The 15,296-nt window shown below is 34.5% G+C and overlaps 2 protein-coding genes across 3 annotated transcripts in view; one reads left to right on the top strand and one right to left on the bottom strand.

Moving 5' to 3' along the window:
• Window positions 1–6,378: 6,378 nt before the first annotated feature.
• Window positions 6,379–10,524, top strand: LOC123678827 (suppressor of hairless protein). The gene is made up of 3 exons (XM_045616064.1): window positions 6,379–7,646; window positions 8,028–8,423; window positions 10,158–10,524. Exons 1-3 carry the CDS (start codon window positions 6,801–6,803, stop codon window positions 10,416–10,418), a joined length of 1,503 nt encoding a protein of 500 aa, XP_045472020.1. The 5' UTR covers window positions 6,379–6,800; the 3' UTR covers window positions 10,419–10,524.
• A 3,482-nt stretch (window positions 10,525–14,006) lies between these two features.
• Window positions 14,007–15,296, bottom strand: part of LOC123678825 (myosin-VIIa) — a 53,800-nt gene continuing 52,510 nt past the window's right edge. For both annotated transcript variants that reach the window (XM_045616061.1, XM_045616063.1), the window contains one exon: window positions 14,007–14,446. In XM_045616061.1, the coding sequence (XP_045472017.1) occupies window positions 14,240–14,446 (207 nt within the window). In that variant the 3' untranslated portion in view covers window positions 14,007–14,239. The remainder of the gene's footprint in view (window positions 14,447–15,296) is intronic.

Here is a 15,296-nt window from a genome sequence, read left to right as displayed (position 1 = left end):
AAAATTTTCCGTTCTTCGTCTTTGCGAGAATTCGCGATATTGGTTAATTTTATGGAAAAATTTTCGTTGTTCGTCTTTGCGAAAATTCGCGATTTGGTAATTTGGAAATCTGGAGGGGGGCAGTGTTTAATTATCCCCAGTACCCTCCATTTCTACGCCCTTGGTTCAAATACTGAACTACCTACCTGGTGGCAATAAAATTCGAATATTATGAAAACCCCAAGAAATTCCTTATTGAAGATGCTGATGGAAGCAATAAATGGCGGTCTCATAAATAATAATGTTATTTCCATTAACAAACTGAATTGTTATTGTTGGTGTTTTGGGGGGGGGGGTATGCAGCCCCAAAGCCTCCCCCCTAGGTGGATATACTCGGGGCCGGCATTAGGGGTGAAACAGTGAAGCGACTGTTTCAGGCGCCTCTTTTCGAGGGGCGACAATTTAGCCCAGTTTGTGGCCGCCCTTTCATATTTCTGAAAAAAAATAGTATGTATTCTTAAAAACAACATGAGGTTAGCTGCGTTTATCAACATTTCCTGCAATGAAATCTCCAAACAGTCTTTACCAAGCCGCCTGTTCAATAAATAACACATGGCAAACCAACCAATATAAGCAGCATTGCCTATTAGCCCAAATTGAATCAGGGATGGAATGTATTTCACAAAGACGAAAAACAACACTTCGAATTACGTGGAAGTTGATTACACATTCAACATATGGAAAATTTCTACGATTCTGAATTCGAAACTAGTTACTGATAAATGCTAAATGTTGTCAGCGGAACACATGTTTTTAATCCCATTTAGTTTTCGAAGCTTTGCATGCCTTACCACCCTTTGTATCTTGTGGTGTGATAGGTAATCTTTCATCGTATGTATATGATCGATTGTGAATGTGAAAATCAGATATATTACTTACGCATTGTTCATCGGTGTCGAAGAAATCCAGGAATTGATTGTAGGTAAAAATGTCCGAAAAAAAAGGAACCCAGTGGAAACGACTTTAGAAAGAAACGATTTGCAAAATCGCTAAAGAAATCAAAAATGACGAATTATCATCGAGGCAGGCGATGTTTTTTGTTCGGGAGGATTGGCTGTTTATTGATTTTTCAGCAGGGGTTCCAAAAGTTCTTTGCTTCAGGTGCCAAAATTGCCCGCGCCGGCCCTGGATATACCAATACAGTTCTGTGGTCTCTAAGGGCGCTGCGGCGCATGAATCGACGTAAACTCAAAAGCTACTAACATCTCGTCAGTGCTTTCCTTGATTATACTGTCAAATAGAGATTATGTTCGAAATTCGCATCCTGAACTTAAAAATCTAGATTTTCCTCCCTATTGTCATCTAATATGATCGCCATTCTGAACTACGGGGAGCTATCACGTCAATTTTCGATTGTTTCTCTGGGGAATCCGCCAGCCGTCAACAAGCAACGTCACACGTCCACGTGTTATCTCCGATAGGCGTCTTGTCCGAGAAAGAGATGGAAACAAAACAAACGCACTCTGCCAAGCCACCCACTCTTTCCCACACGGTATTTTCCCACGGCCTGACCTAGCCCGCCCGGAGAGGTGAGGGGGGAACGGCGATAATCACTGGACTAAAGCCCCATTCACATGAACCCGTACACTCTATTATATTTAAATTGGTTTTATAACGCCGCTTATCAAGACTGATCTGATCTCGTCTTACGTTTACAGATCGAGTTCATTTGAAGATGATGAATCGGGGAGTTTCAATTAGAATTAACGAGGGAATTGCATTAATTCATTCAATGTAGAATGAATCTTTTGATCGGTGGATGCCTTTGAAAAATAAAAAGCAGTGCGTAGGATATTCCACAAAACATTCTGGAAATTTAAATTTTCCCATATAGAAAATCATAAAAATATTTTTTATAGTATATTATTCATCTTAGAAGCGAAATGACGATATATAACGTTTTCCAGCATCGTTGCCAGATTGGGGACTTTTCCTGGTTTTAACATAAAACCACTATCAACAATTGATTTTCGAACATAGAGTAATAAACATAGATAGAGAGGAAGTATACGCAATTTTTACATGTCCCCAACATGGTTAGATTCATGAGCGCCCGCAGGGCCATGACCCCCCCGAGATTTTGATTGTCTCATTTTTCAGCACAACACCCTCAATTTAACTTTCCCAATCCAAAGGGCAAGGAAAAAAGAAAAGTAATGGATTCACTACAATTTTCCGGTTTTCAATGACAATCATGGACGCCTTATAGTTTTTCAATAATTTTCATTTTGCCCCCCCTGAGAAAAACTTCTGCGGGCGCTCATGGTTAGATTACGTTGTTGGATTGTGATATATTTTCAAATCCACAATTTTACTATATTATTATGAATGTATATTATACATATCGAATGAAATATACTTATTTGAGTGATTTCCGATTAAATATGCAAATTTGAATATTTGGAATCCGATATTTTTCCTAATTGTCAAATTTATAATAAGCAGAATATTTATTTTTTTCTGTATCTACCTGCTGAAATCCAAAGTTTGGCAACTTTTGCTCTCCTGGTGCAGGGGCGGATCCAGGCGATGTTTGAGGGGGGGGCCATAGAAAGTCACGGCTCATATAGGTTAGAAAAATGGCGGAATTTTTTTTTGTACCTACTGGATCAAGAGTTTTTTTAAAGAAAGATGGATTTTTGTAAATCATATCATATTCAGTTTCCAAAAACAAGTTCCAAAAATTTTATGTATTTCATAAATATATGTAAATTTATTTCACAAGAAAACTCAGGCGCATGAAAGTATAAGGAGTAGTAAGAAGAAATCCATTATTTCTGCATAAAGAACGAGGCTTCAATTACCATAGTTAGAATGATCCAGTTTAGGTCAAATATGCGCTGTTTCGTTTGATAACTACAGTTCCAAGTACACAGTTGTGTCTTAGGGGAGCAGCTCTTCGTAGATAATTCCTTGTCAATCTCACTAAACACAAAGCAAAATCTTCCCGGCCGTTTCCGATGGCTCATCGCGTTTCGACCACGACCGTTTTTGCTTGACGTTGTCGTAAATGATCCACTTTTCATCACAAGTTACCAAGCGTTTCGAAAATGGGGCGATTTTGTTGCGATTCTGCAGTGATTCGCAGTGGAAATTCGGTCCATGCGGTGTTTTGCGTTAATTCATGTGGATCCCATATATCTAGCATCTTCTTGAGATCAGCCTTATGCAAATAGTGTTCCAAACGGTTTATTGTGCACTCTTAAGCTCTTGAGCAATCGAAACAGGACTAGACAATGTCCATGATTTTATCGATATTTACGACAGTTGGCCTTTCAGTGCGTGGTGCATCTTTGACATCGAAACTACGGAACGGAATCGACGCAACCAAAATTGCACATGTTTGGCTATTACAGTATCAGGTCCATAAACACTATTCACATTTTCAGCCGCCTGGCTTGTTTTTTGCCTCTATCTAAGAAAAACTATAAAAAATAGCGTATTTTTTCTGCTTGTGTTTATCTTTGTGGCGCGCTCAAACTTGACTGAGTCAACTCATCACAAAACTGTCAGAATGATTTTGTAGTGCGAAATCTCATTTTTCTAACGCCATATAGTGGAAACTGATCGGACTTGTACAACGCGAGATACAAATAACTAAAGCCAGCATTGAAAAAATAATGGATTCCTATTAAATAAAAACATATGATCAAATATTAAAAATTCAATAACAAATTCTGGTCTCCTATTTTTGATTAGCGTATCTTCGGATAATATGTATTTTCAACATTCAGACTGCTGCAAATGGTCCTGTGTATATGCATTAATGCCAAACCATTCAACCTCTTTAGATCCATTCAACCATTCTAGATCATATCCAATCTTTCACACTTCTGAGTGCCCATATGCATTGTTTTCGATGATTCAGGATATATTTTTAAATTTATAAGGTCCGCGAGGGGGGGGCCATGGCCCCCATGGCCCCCCCCTGGATCCGCCCCTGTCCTGGTGTCATCGGTTGTTTCATATCGTTTGGCGCTTAAAATTTGTTTTCTGAATTACTGATGCATTTAGGTATTTATTTCAATAAATTATGTGTTAATATGAAACGTTGATTCACTATGGGACATAGGAAGTGCGTTCTTTGTGGAGAAACTTGCGAACTGAGAGAAATATCGTATCACTGATACATGGGCGCCCGCAGGGGGGGGCCAGGGGGGGCCATGGCCCCCCCTGAGATTTTGGATGCCTCATTTTTCAGCACAGCACCCTCAATATTACTTTCTCAATCCAAAGGGCAAGGAAAAAAGGAAAGTAATAGATTCACAACTATTTTCCGGTTTTCAATGGAATTACATACTATACATATAATCCATAATCGGCAGAGGTATTTTTTGAATTGAAAACTTTTTTAGGCGCGTTGAGCACTTCTTGGGTGAAGAAAAATCATGGAACCGAAAGCACTCCATGCGTGTCAATTTGTTTATAAATTCATCTTATACACTGCGTCCGTAACCGTCAAGAACAAAATTCATTTTTAGGTAAACAGACCATTTTAAGAAATAATCCTGAAACAGGTCGATTTTTTATTTTAATTTACCGTATTTTAAAATAATAATCTAATATACAGGGTGAATTACTTTCGAGTAATGACCGCAGCGTCATTTTTTTTTAATGGAGCACCCCCATTTTGTCTCAATTTTCCGATTACTCTGGCTGAGCAGATTCCAAAAATGTACCACATGTTGATTCCAATTGGTGCAGGATGGACAAAAATACAATAGTTTTGTGTGTGCTCATAAAGTGACGCGTAACATTCTTCATTAGTTAAATTAACAATATTATCAAAAATACGGCAATTGGTTTGAATATAACACCCTGTAGTTTGTTACATTTTTAGATTAATAAAAATGTATAAAAATAAGAAATAATTTCTTTCATATTCTGTCTGCTAGACCACAAGTACCAAACATGTTTGGAAACAGCTCATTTTTATTAATCTAAAAATGTAACAAACTACAGGGTGTTACATTCAAACCAATTGCCGCTAGACAATAAGTATTTTTGATTATATTGTTAATTTAACTAATAAAGAATATTATGCGTTATTTCATGAGCACACACGAAACTATTGTATTTTTGTCCACCCTGTACCAATTGGAATCAACATGTGATACATTTTTGGAATCTGCTCAACCTGTACCACTTTTAGTGATCTTTTGAAATTCAGAGTAGACGCTGCTGATAAATATAAATACAGAAATAGAAAGAAAAGGAATACGTATGTCGCCTACGACAATCATGGACGCCTTATCGTTTTTCAATAATTTTCATTTTGCCCCCCCTGAGAAAAATTTCTGCGGGCGCCCATGCACTGATATGTTTTCATTTCCGCGCGCTTCATGTCAAATTTGATAGTTCATATTGGGTACAAATTTGCTAACTGAAAATGATACTTTGAGTTTTCGAAGTTTTCTCACGCTTCGAAATTTTGAATTTTGTGTTCGATTTCGAAAAACTTTGGAAAATGCAAATGGTCTTGCAGTTATATTATTCGAATAACGAAACCAAACCAATTTTGAGAAAATAAAAAGTTCAAATTCAAAGTTTAGAAGTCTGTTGCAAGGATTTGCAGATACAGGTCAGCAGAATTGAAATTGGTGATATCATTTTTTATCCTCAAAATTATCACAAAACTTCATAGAATACTTCATTCAATAATTAGATGATCAGTATCCAAGAATTATCACCTGATTATATCATGGTATCGTATGATGAAACAATCGTCATTAAATAAAGAACATCATTTTTTAGATATAAATAAAATGAAGGATGCTGTATACAAAAAAAAAATAAAATCTCACTAAAGATTTTCTAAGCAGTTTTTAATTAAATCATAGAAAAAATGACAAAAAGTTTCTAAGATATTTTATACAGATTTCTGCTACTTCAACTATAACTAAATTAATTAACCACCTGGCAACACTGTCGATAATACAAACTTTAGAATTTCTCTGGTTCTGTCTATATTAATAAGAGGGACACATTTGTCATCACCAATTCACTAATCTTGAATTCATGCCAATGCCATTATTTTGAAAGATTTTTTGATATAAAACTTTTTTAGAAATATATTCTTCTATTGCACTCCATATATAATTTTTTCATATCACACATTTTTATTTGAAAAATTTTCAGAAATTCATATTCATAATATACATTTTAATTTTAAATATTTTCGGAAATTCATACTGAAACCATTTTTTAATATAAAAATTAGTTCATCGAGTTCGACCTATGGGGCATGGCGACCTTTAGCTCGACGGGGTTCCGTCTGAACGGCGCATAACGCTACCAATATTGTCAAATTAAATAACCCTACGAGATCGGTTAATCATACAACGAGGCGCTCATAAACATTCTCGAAGCACACGTTTAAAACGTCTTGAAATCCCTGTCCGTAAGCTATGATATCTGGTCGATATGTGAATCACGTCGAATAAGATCGTTCAAGAATGGAATTACGCGAGTTTGGAAAGTGGTGGGGTTGGCTGTACTGTCGGAAAATCGAGTTCGAAAACAGGTGTTTGAAGATAAACTGGAATGAGGTATCGGTTGTTGTGGGCAACCGGCTTGGTGGTTCTCACGTACTACGGTAGTCTACAATTTCGGCGGATTGAAAACAGATCGGGGTTAGTTGAAATCAAGACAGCTGATTCGATTGTTTAGTTTTATTGTCCTGTACAAGAAATAGTCAATTCAACATGAGTTACGTTTGAAATGTGTTTGGTGTTATTTGTTGTAAATAAATAAACAGTAAGATGCCCCATCAATATGGGCTGCCTGGGATAGCCCATGGACAATCACCCCCAACACCACCACCCCAACAGGGGGCAATGTACGGAGGTAGGTTTTCTGGAGCAGTTGTGCCTGGGGGATACAGAGAAGATAGGAGGCTGACAAGGGAAGCTATGGAGAGGTATCTACGCGATAGATCAGACATGGTTATTGTTATACTCCACGCCAAAGTAGCCCAGAAGTCCTATGGTAACGAGAAACGTTTTTTCTGTCCACCCCCCTGTATATACCTCTTCGGAGATGGTTGGAGACTGAGACAGGAACAGATGGCCAGGGAGGGTGAGTCCGAACAGTCCTCTCAGCTGTGTGCGTTCATAGGAATCGGTAACTCCGACCAAGACATGCAACAATTAGACTTGAACAATGGGAAACAGTATTGTGCTGCGAAAACTTTGTACATATCAGATTCCGATAAACGGAAACATTTCATGCTGTCTGTGAAGATGTTCTACGGTTCAGGACATGATATCGGTGTGTTTCATAGCAAAAGGATCAAAGTTATTTCTAAACCCTCCAAGAAAAAACAATCTTTAAAGAACGCTGATTTGTGTATAGCTAGTGGTACTAAGGTGGCACTTTTTAATCGGTTAAGGTCACAAACTGTAAGTACAAGGTATCTGCATGTGGAAAACGGACATTTTCATGCCAGTTCTACTCAGTGGGGTGCTTTTACGATACATCTACTTGATGACAATGAGTCGGAAAGTGAGGAGTTTCAAGTGAGAGATGGGTACATACACTATGGGTCCACTGTTAAATTAGTTTGCTCAGTCACCGGTATGGCTTTGCCCAGATTGATAATCAGGAAGGTAAGGAATAGTACTACTACTTACTAACGGACCTATATTTCCATGTCAATGAACAAAAATATCAAAATTTGAATTTAGTATGCGAAAGAACTTAATTGCGTACACTTTTGTTTAATTAACTTAGGACAATTTTTCAATAAGCTCTTTATAATTGTAGGAAAATTGATGAGATCATAAAATATTTCATGCATAAATTCATTCTTCCTGTAAACAGTTTTTATAAAATTTGCTTGTAATTTGTTCACTTTTCACAATGTTAATTTTGATTTTCACTTGGCAACAATTCTACTGTAGTAAAACTAATAATTTGTTCATAATCCATGGCTGATATAGAATTGATGAATATCAATTGTAACTATACAAAAAAAATTATATTTCCAGGTGGATAAACAGCAGGCTCTTCTTGAAGCTGACGATCCTGTTTCCCAACTCCACAAATGTGCCTTCTACATGAAGGACACAGAGCGAATGTACCTGTGCTTATCTCAGGAAAGGATAATACAGTTTCAGGCTACCCCATGCCCAAAGGAAGCCAATAAGGAAATGATAAATGACGGGGCATGCTGGACCATCATTTCTACTGATAAGGCCGAATATCAGTTCTACGAGGGAATGGGGCCTGTCCGGTCACCTGTAACACCCGTCCCTATTGTACATAGTCTTCATTTGAATGGTGGTGGTGATGTTGCTATGTTAGAGTTGACCGGAGATAATTTTTCTCCTTCCCTTCAAGTTTGGTTTGGTGATGTTGAAGCGGAAACTATGTATAGATGTCAGGTATGTGAATATAGACATTTGAAACAAATTCGAAATGTAAAAGTAATTTATTCAAGAAGGCAAAGATCTGTATGCATATTGATGAAAATGTTGGACATGCTAGAATTTCCTTGTTACTGTTCAGAAAAGGACAAGTCTTTTCATTTATAGTCTTCACATAGTTTTTTTATAAATTTCAGTTGGTTATTGTCATTGAACTGTATGATACTTATGTATCACTACTTCACAAAACTAATTCCATAATCTTTACCAAAAAAAAATGCAAATTTCATACTATGGTTTATTATTAAATATTACAAATTCAGGGATTCAACCTCTTGGAATTGAACCTGTGTACTGGAAGAGCCTTCTAACCATGGAGCTACTTGTGTAAAAGAGATGTTCATATTCATTGGGGATTTTTGAAAAATTCATAACTGCAAACATATAAGAGATATAAAAAAAAAATTGAAATCGATACAATCATGGTATTAGATGTTTGAAATTTCATAGTTCTGCATAGTATTTCTGTATTGGGTGTCTCATAATTTCTTTGAGCTAGAATAAAATAAATGCTACATTTTCGAGCTCAATTTCTGGGAGAATTAATTTGGTGTTCTACAAGCACTCTTTTCAGTAGAATCCATTGGTGTCATCATTTGTTTCTAATTGCAATTAGTTTTGAAGTTATATTATAAACTTGTGTTTTATTAAATGTAAACCATATAAATTTCTATGACAAATGAAATCGCTTAATTTTTTCCTTTTCAAAAATTTACAAGATGGTATATACATTTTTTATCAAACTATAAAAATGATCAGAAGTTTCAGTTTCACACGGCAAATCAACCAATTTCTATCTTTGGTAATCTGTGAACTTCAGATAAATGAAATATTCGCTAGCCACCAAGGTTTCTGGATTTAACATGGTTAGATTTTTTCATTTTTTATAGAAATTCATATGGTTTACATCTAAAAAAACACAAGTTCGTATGAAATTTCAAAACTAATTGCAATAAAAAACAAATTATCACACCAATGGATTCTACATGTTGATAGCACCAGTAATAAAGAAGTTATGAAAACTTTTCGTCTCACGCCATTTTCCAATTTTCCGTTTTAGCTTGAAAACAGTTGAATTTATGAGGTTGCGGTTTTCACCAAATAAATTCTCCAAGAAATCGAGCCCAACAACTTTTCGTCTCACGCTATTTTCCAATTTTCCGTTTTAGCTTGAAAACAGTTGAATTTATGAGGTTGCGGTTTTCACCAAATAAATTCTCCAAAAAATCGACCTTTTTCTAGCTCGAAGGGATTCTGAGATCCCCTCACTAGACAAAAATTTGGGACACACGATACATATGATTTTTCAAAAATTGATTCCTTGTTTTTTATGTTCAAAATTCATGGATCTCTAGAGCTAAGAGGATAAATAGGGTATAGGACATGATTTTTGTGAAGAATTTAATTCAAATAACTTTGATAGTTTCTGAAAAAAACTCTTGATGGCAGTCGCACGGTTTTTTCTTTTATTAATTTTTATTCTCCCCATTGTAAAGGTTTAATATCGGAAATAATAAAAAAATCGAAGAACAAATCATTAGTTTATTACTTATTAAATTAAGAATATTCCTCCCTGAACTTAAAATTGCCGTTACTCAATAATTGTTTTTTCTAATTTTTAGTATAAATGTTTTAAATCTAGGAGAGTCGTTGTGAAAAACATAAAAACAATCATATCATCTTATTCTTCAGGAATCCATGCTGTGCGTTGTTCCTGACATATCCCAATTTAGAGGAGAATGGCTGTGGGTGCGGCAACCAACCCAAGTACCTGTTTCTCTGGTAAGATCTGATGGTATTATTTATGCTACAGGCTTAACCTTTACCTACACGCCTGAGCCTGGCCCAAGGCCTCACTATGGTCCAGCAGACGATGTGATGAGGACGGGGACCATACAGCAACAAAATCCTGAACACAGTTGGAGTCAGCAACATGCAGGGAACATGCATTGAAAAAAGTATGTGTTGAGGGTGAAAACTGCGTGGTAAAGGTTTATTTCTAATAGTAGAAAAGTGCCTGTTGTCTTGGTAGTTTTGCTTTTTGGCTTCCTTGAGGGGTTATGGGTGGTCAGCTCTCTCAAAAGATTGGTGCAATTTTTAATACTATTACTAATTATTGTAGCAGTATTTTTTTCCAGAATTGTTCAAAATTCTTGACTAAACGTTTTGTTAGTAGTATTTTTTTTTTAAAATTGAACTGAGAGAGACTTCTCACACACCCAACTTGCTCTGTGAGGTCTTACCAACCTACAATAGTCAGGACATAAAAATTTAATACTTTAAATTCTTCATCTCATCAAACACACATTGTCAGGGTGTTTCCTAAACATGCGGCAAAAATTCAGGGGGTTGTTCCTTGGACTATTCTAAGAATATTTTGTCCTTTGATGATTTTTGAAAAACCTATTTGTTTCGAAGATATAGGGGAAACAAAATTTCAGATAATAACATTTTATTATGAAAAATTACATGAAAATTCAACTCAACCTACAAAAACTGTTGAAAATGACCACCTCTAGCCAGCATACAAGCATCCAATCTTCTCCTCATTGACTGCCGAACCCTTTCAAAAACACCAGGATCATTTCTTATTAAGTTACACCCAGAATTCAAATGAAAACCGTGTTTAATCTGTATTCCTTTACCATCTGCACTTATCAATTTTTAGTCAAAAAACTGGCCGTTTTTAGTAATTGGAATGTTGTTAAACAAATTTAAAAATAAATTGTACCTACTTAGTAAACACAGTGCGGTACGCATTTTTATTTAAACTATTATTAATTTTAAAAATATGAAAAATGTTGTTCGCCCTGTATCTTCGAAACAAAGAGGTTTTTCAAAAATCATCCAAGGACAAAACATGCTTAAAATAGTCCAAGGAACAACCCCCTGAATTTTTGCCGCATGTTTAGGAAACACCCTGTATAATTAATTTTTATAGGATTCATTTGATTTATACATAAAGCAAAAATGGATTATCTTCAAAAATTCTGACTGCCCTTTACTTCTTATTCCAAATTATTCAATGACCTGCTTCTCTTGTTTTGGTAGATTCTTCAAAAATAAAACAGAATTCAGTGTAAATTTGAATAAGGTATTGAATGAATATGTACTTTTGTCAGAAATGAATTCCTTAACGAAGGTAACATATAGGATTTGATGGTCTGATGAATTTTAAAGAATATCTTGACAACGAATTTTGGCACTTCAAAACTCATACTCATTTTTGTTTATAATTTATTTTCTTGTTATCAGTATTTTTTGAAAATTATTTATTGTTTGTTCATATAAAATGGGTTTTGTGGTTGTTTAACTTTCGATCATGGGAATTCAGGTTTCCTATCAACTCCTTTCTTTTTGTTTTCAACTGTCCAATAATGTTTAACTCCATTTGTAAAAAAAAGAATTAAATGAATTTTTCATTGGAAAAGATATAACGTATTATGAACTTTCAAATTTAATTTCCTCATTTTTGTAGACGGATTTGGATATTTTTGAATTATCCTGACAAATTTCCTGTAATGATTTCTTGCATCATGTCATTTCTTAATTATGTGACATGCATGTTGTTCTTGATTCAATCTCTGTTATTATTCTTATTAGCTATCATTATGGTTAATTGATGTATTTTGCATTCAAAAACATTCATTATATTATGATGAGCAGTTATATTATACCTGGAATCATAGATTTTTTTATTGACATAATTCAGGTTCTCAAAGTCTTATTTGCAGTAAATAAGAATTTGGAAATTTATCATTTGAAAGTTCAATTAGTTTTAAATCGTGATTTTCAGATTTTTTGATCTGTTTGGTTTTGTTGTGATATTTTTTTTGATTGTGTGCAAATACTAAAAAGCTCTCCACTTGAGACAATTAGAATAATTTTAATACAAGACGACTGTGTCTCCTCAAAATACTCCAATGATCAACAAGGGAACAAACTACACATTGGAAATGAATGTGATAGATTTGAATCGGGAAAAAAAAACTATTTGCTCTCTTTTTGTAAATTATGATGACTGTTATTTTACTTTTTGAGAAGACATCCCGAATTTCTATTTAATATAATAATAAAGACCAAAGCATTCACTTAGGGTAAAGAATACAGCTAACAACTGATTGCTCATTTATTTTTTAATCCTCTCGAATCTAAATGAAAGTAACGATAAACAATTATTTATAAAATTATAGATTTTATCGTTATTTTCTCACATTGTTTTAGAATACATCGAATATTAGAATTAGATAAAAATTTTGTACAAAGTTTCAAAGAGAATATAATTCTTGAATTGATTAAATAAATATCTGTACAGTATGCTGCATATTTTATAGAAAAACAGATTAAAATATTTAGTAATAGAAAAATAATTATTTATTTAGACCCAATATATCAAAAACCCAGAAGGTGATTCTTCCAAAGACATTTCATTTCAATATTTGAATGAATAACTTGTTATTTTTTCCTCGTTCCTGTTCTGCATTATGAATAAAAATGAGGAAGTTGTGCATTTTCCCATACACTTAAACACACTTTCAAGGAAGTTCCCACAAGATGAATTGTGAGAAAACTGTGATATCTTGATTCGAAAACAAAACTATTAAATTTGAATGTGGGAATTTGAAGAGACAATGAGTAGAACTTTAAATTGTCATAATAACTATTGCTCCCGTTCTCAGAGAGCTCTATTCATGGCGAATAGAGTATGTAATTTTTTTAGATGGATTCTGTTGGCATTTGCATTGATTGTTAATTTAGAAAGCTGGAGGGATAAAGTAGGATACAACGCAGGAGATTGATAATTAGACATAAACTATTGTTGAATAAAGTGTATGGAAATATTCTGGTGCTCTATTTTTAATTGACATCAGTTTTGGAATTTTTATGTAGTTCAATTTGAATCCTTCATCTCGTAGAATGAAAGTGTAAATAAGCTTCAAAAATTTGTTCGATGGAGGTAGATTTTATTGCACTTTTAACAAAATATGTAATACCCTAATACCGACATTTTTCACTTCATAAATAGGCCAATTGCAAAGAATGATCTAATCTGTTAAATATTTGCTATTTAGTTAAAAGGTAATTTTCGCATAGGCGTCTTTTCATTTGACCAAACATGTTGTGGTTTAGATCAGCTTTTTTATATGATTATTTTATTTTTGAATAAGAAGTCTTCGCACCAGTCTCCTAAAACTTCTTGAATATAATTTTTTTTTTCTGATTCCAAGAAGAAGTGTAAGAGTTTTGTCCAATAGATTTCATTTCCTCGAATTATTTAACATATTCATATCGAAAGGAAAATAATGCACAGCAGTTTTTAATTTTTGTGTGATTAAAAACAGTGCTGATGGGATATAGAACATAGTCGGTTCTCCTAACTCGTACAATCTCTAAGCTTCTGTTTGGACTCACAGAAGTCTAAAATAGTTGGGATGAAGAAAAAATCCATATAAATTAAGAAATGCTAGTTCATTACGAACATTCCGCCAATCAAATAGAATAATACTCGAAAAAGGTTAAACGGAAATAGAATAGAACCAATTTTAATCATAAATTTATTTCAAATATACATCTTCAAATAAATATGTTTTTATCAATCTTCATATACAGATAGAAATTCGTGAGTATTTAATTCCTAACCAATATAAAACTAACTGTAATAATTGACTATAACAATGGACGGAGAAAGCCCTTTACTTCTCGAAGAACCTAATTTCACTTGTAGTATTGCAGTGTTGAGTGGAAAAATATCGACTAAAAAATATAGGTACTTATTATTTGACTCGGATGCTACGCTGTTTGTTCATATTGGTCAGCATCAGAGAGATATACGAGGTTAACAAGTCGTCCATCTTATAACCTAACGAAGTTTCGCAGAGCAGCTTCGACCCTCTCACTAGATTGCCTATCGTCATGTGGAAATAGGTGTTTCCTGAAGACCAATTCGATATCCTTGTGAAAGGGTGAGTGACCAGAATTTCCTGAAAAAAAAAAACAAATGTTACTCCACATTATACTCTACGTTGAAGGAAAAATAATGAGATACATATATATCTATTTCTTAGGTTGTTAAGATTTTGTGACAGCTGACAAAAAGTTTATTTGATTTATTGGGTTAAAAATGATCTTATGTCGTCATGCTAATTTGTTATTTGTTTGGCTTCTGTCAGAAGAATTGTTGATGTTCGGAGCAGTATATTTACAGTGTAGGGTACCTAACAACGCTAAGCCTTGCTCTTCCTCCCTCACAACTCGCTTCTTCTCTCCCTCTCTTTCCCGGAGAACATCCTCCTCCGAGGTATCGTCGGTATTGACAGGGGAGTGTGAAGTGACTTTGTGCTTGCCCGAAATGGCGTCGTGTGCTACGCATCACTCTCTGATTTATTCATTAATACATTCCACACAGTTTTTTGCTATCCATTTCACAAAATTTTGGTATTCTTCCAACTACTGTTTTCGCTTTGTCGAAAATTTTTTGGAATTTTCACAATTTTCTTTCATTTCATTCACATTTGAAGTTCGACAGTTTTTCCATAACATTTTATAAAAAATTAATATAGGTTCGCTATGATAATATTGAATTAAACTGAATTTTTAAAGTTGTGAATGTATTCGTCCGATTGAAAAGTTGTCAAAATTTGACAGCACTCCGACCATTGGTTTGTGAGATATTGCATTGTGGGTGTAGCTACTTTTGTTATTTGGAAAAAGATGGAAAAAAAAATTCGTGTGCTGATGAAATATTGCTTTTTGAAGGGAAAAAATACAGTTCAAGCAAAATCTTGGCTTGATGAAGTTTCCGGGATCTGCACCAGGAAAATCAACCATCAT

This window comes from Harmonia axyridis, chromosome 4 (assembly GCF_914767665.1).
Source record: "Harmonia axyridis chromosome 4, icHarAxyr1.1, whole genome shotgun sequence".
Classification (NCBI taxonomy): Eukaryota; Metazoa; Arthropoda; class Insecta; order Coleoptera; family Coccinellidae; genus Harmonia; species Harmonia axyridis.
This window is presented reverse-complemented; position numbering and strand designations above follow the sequence as displayed.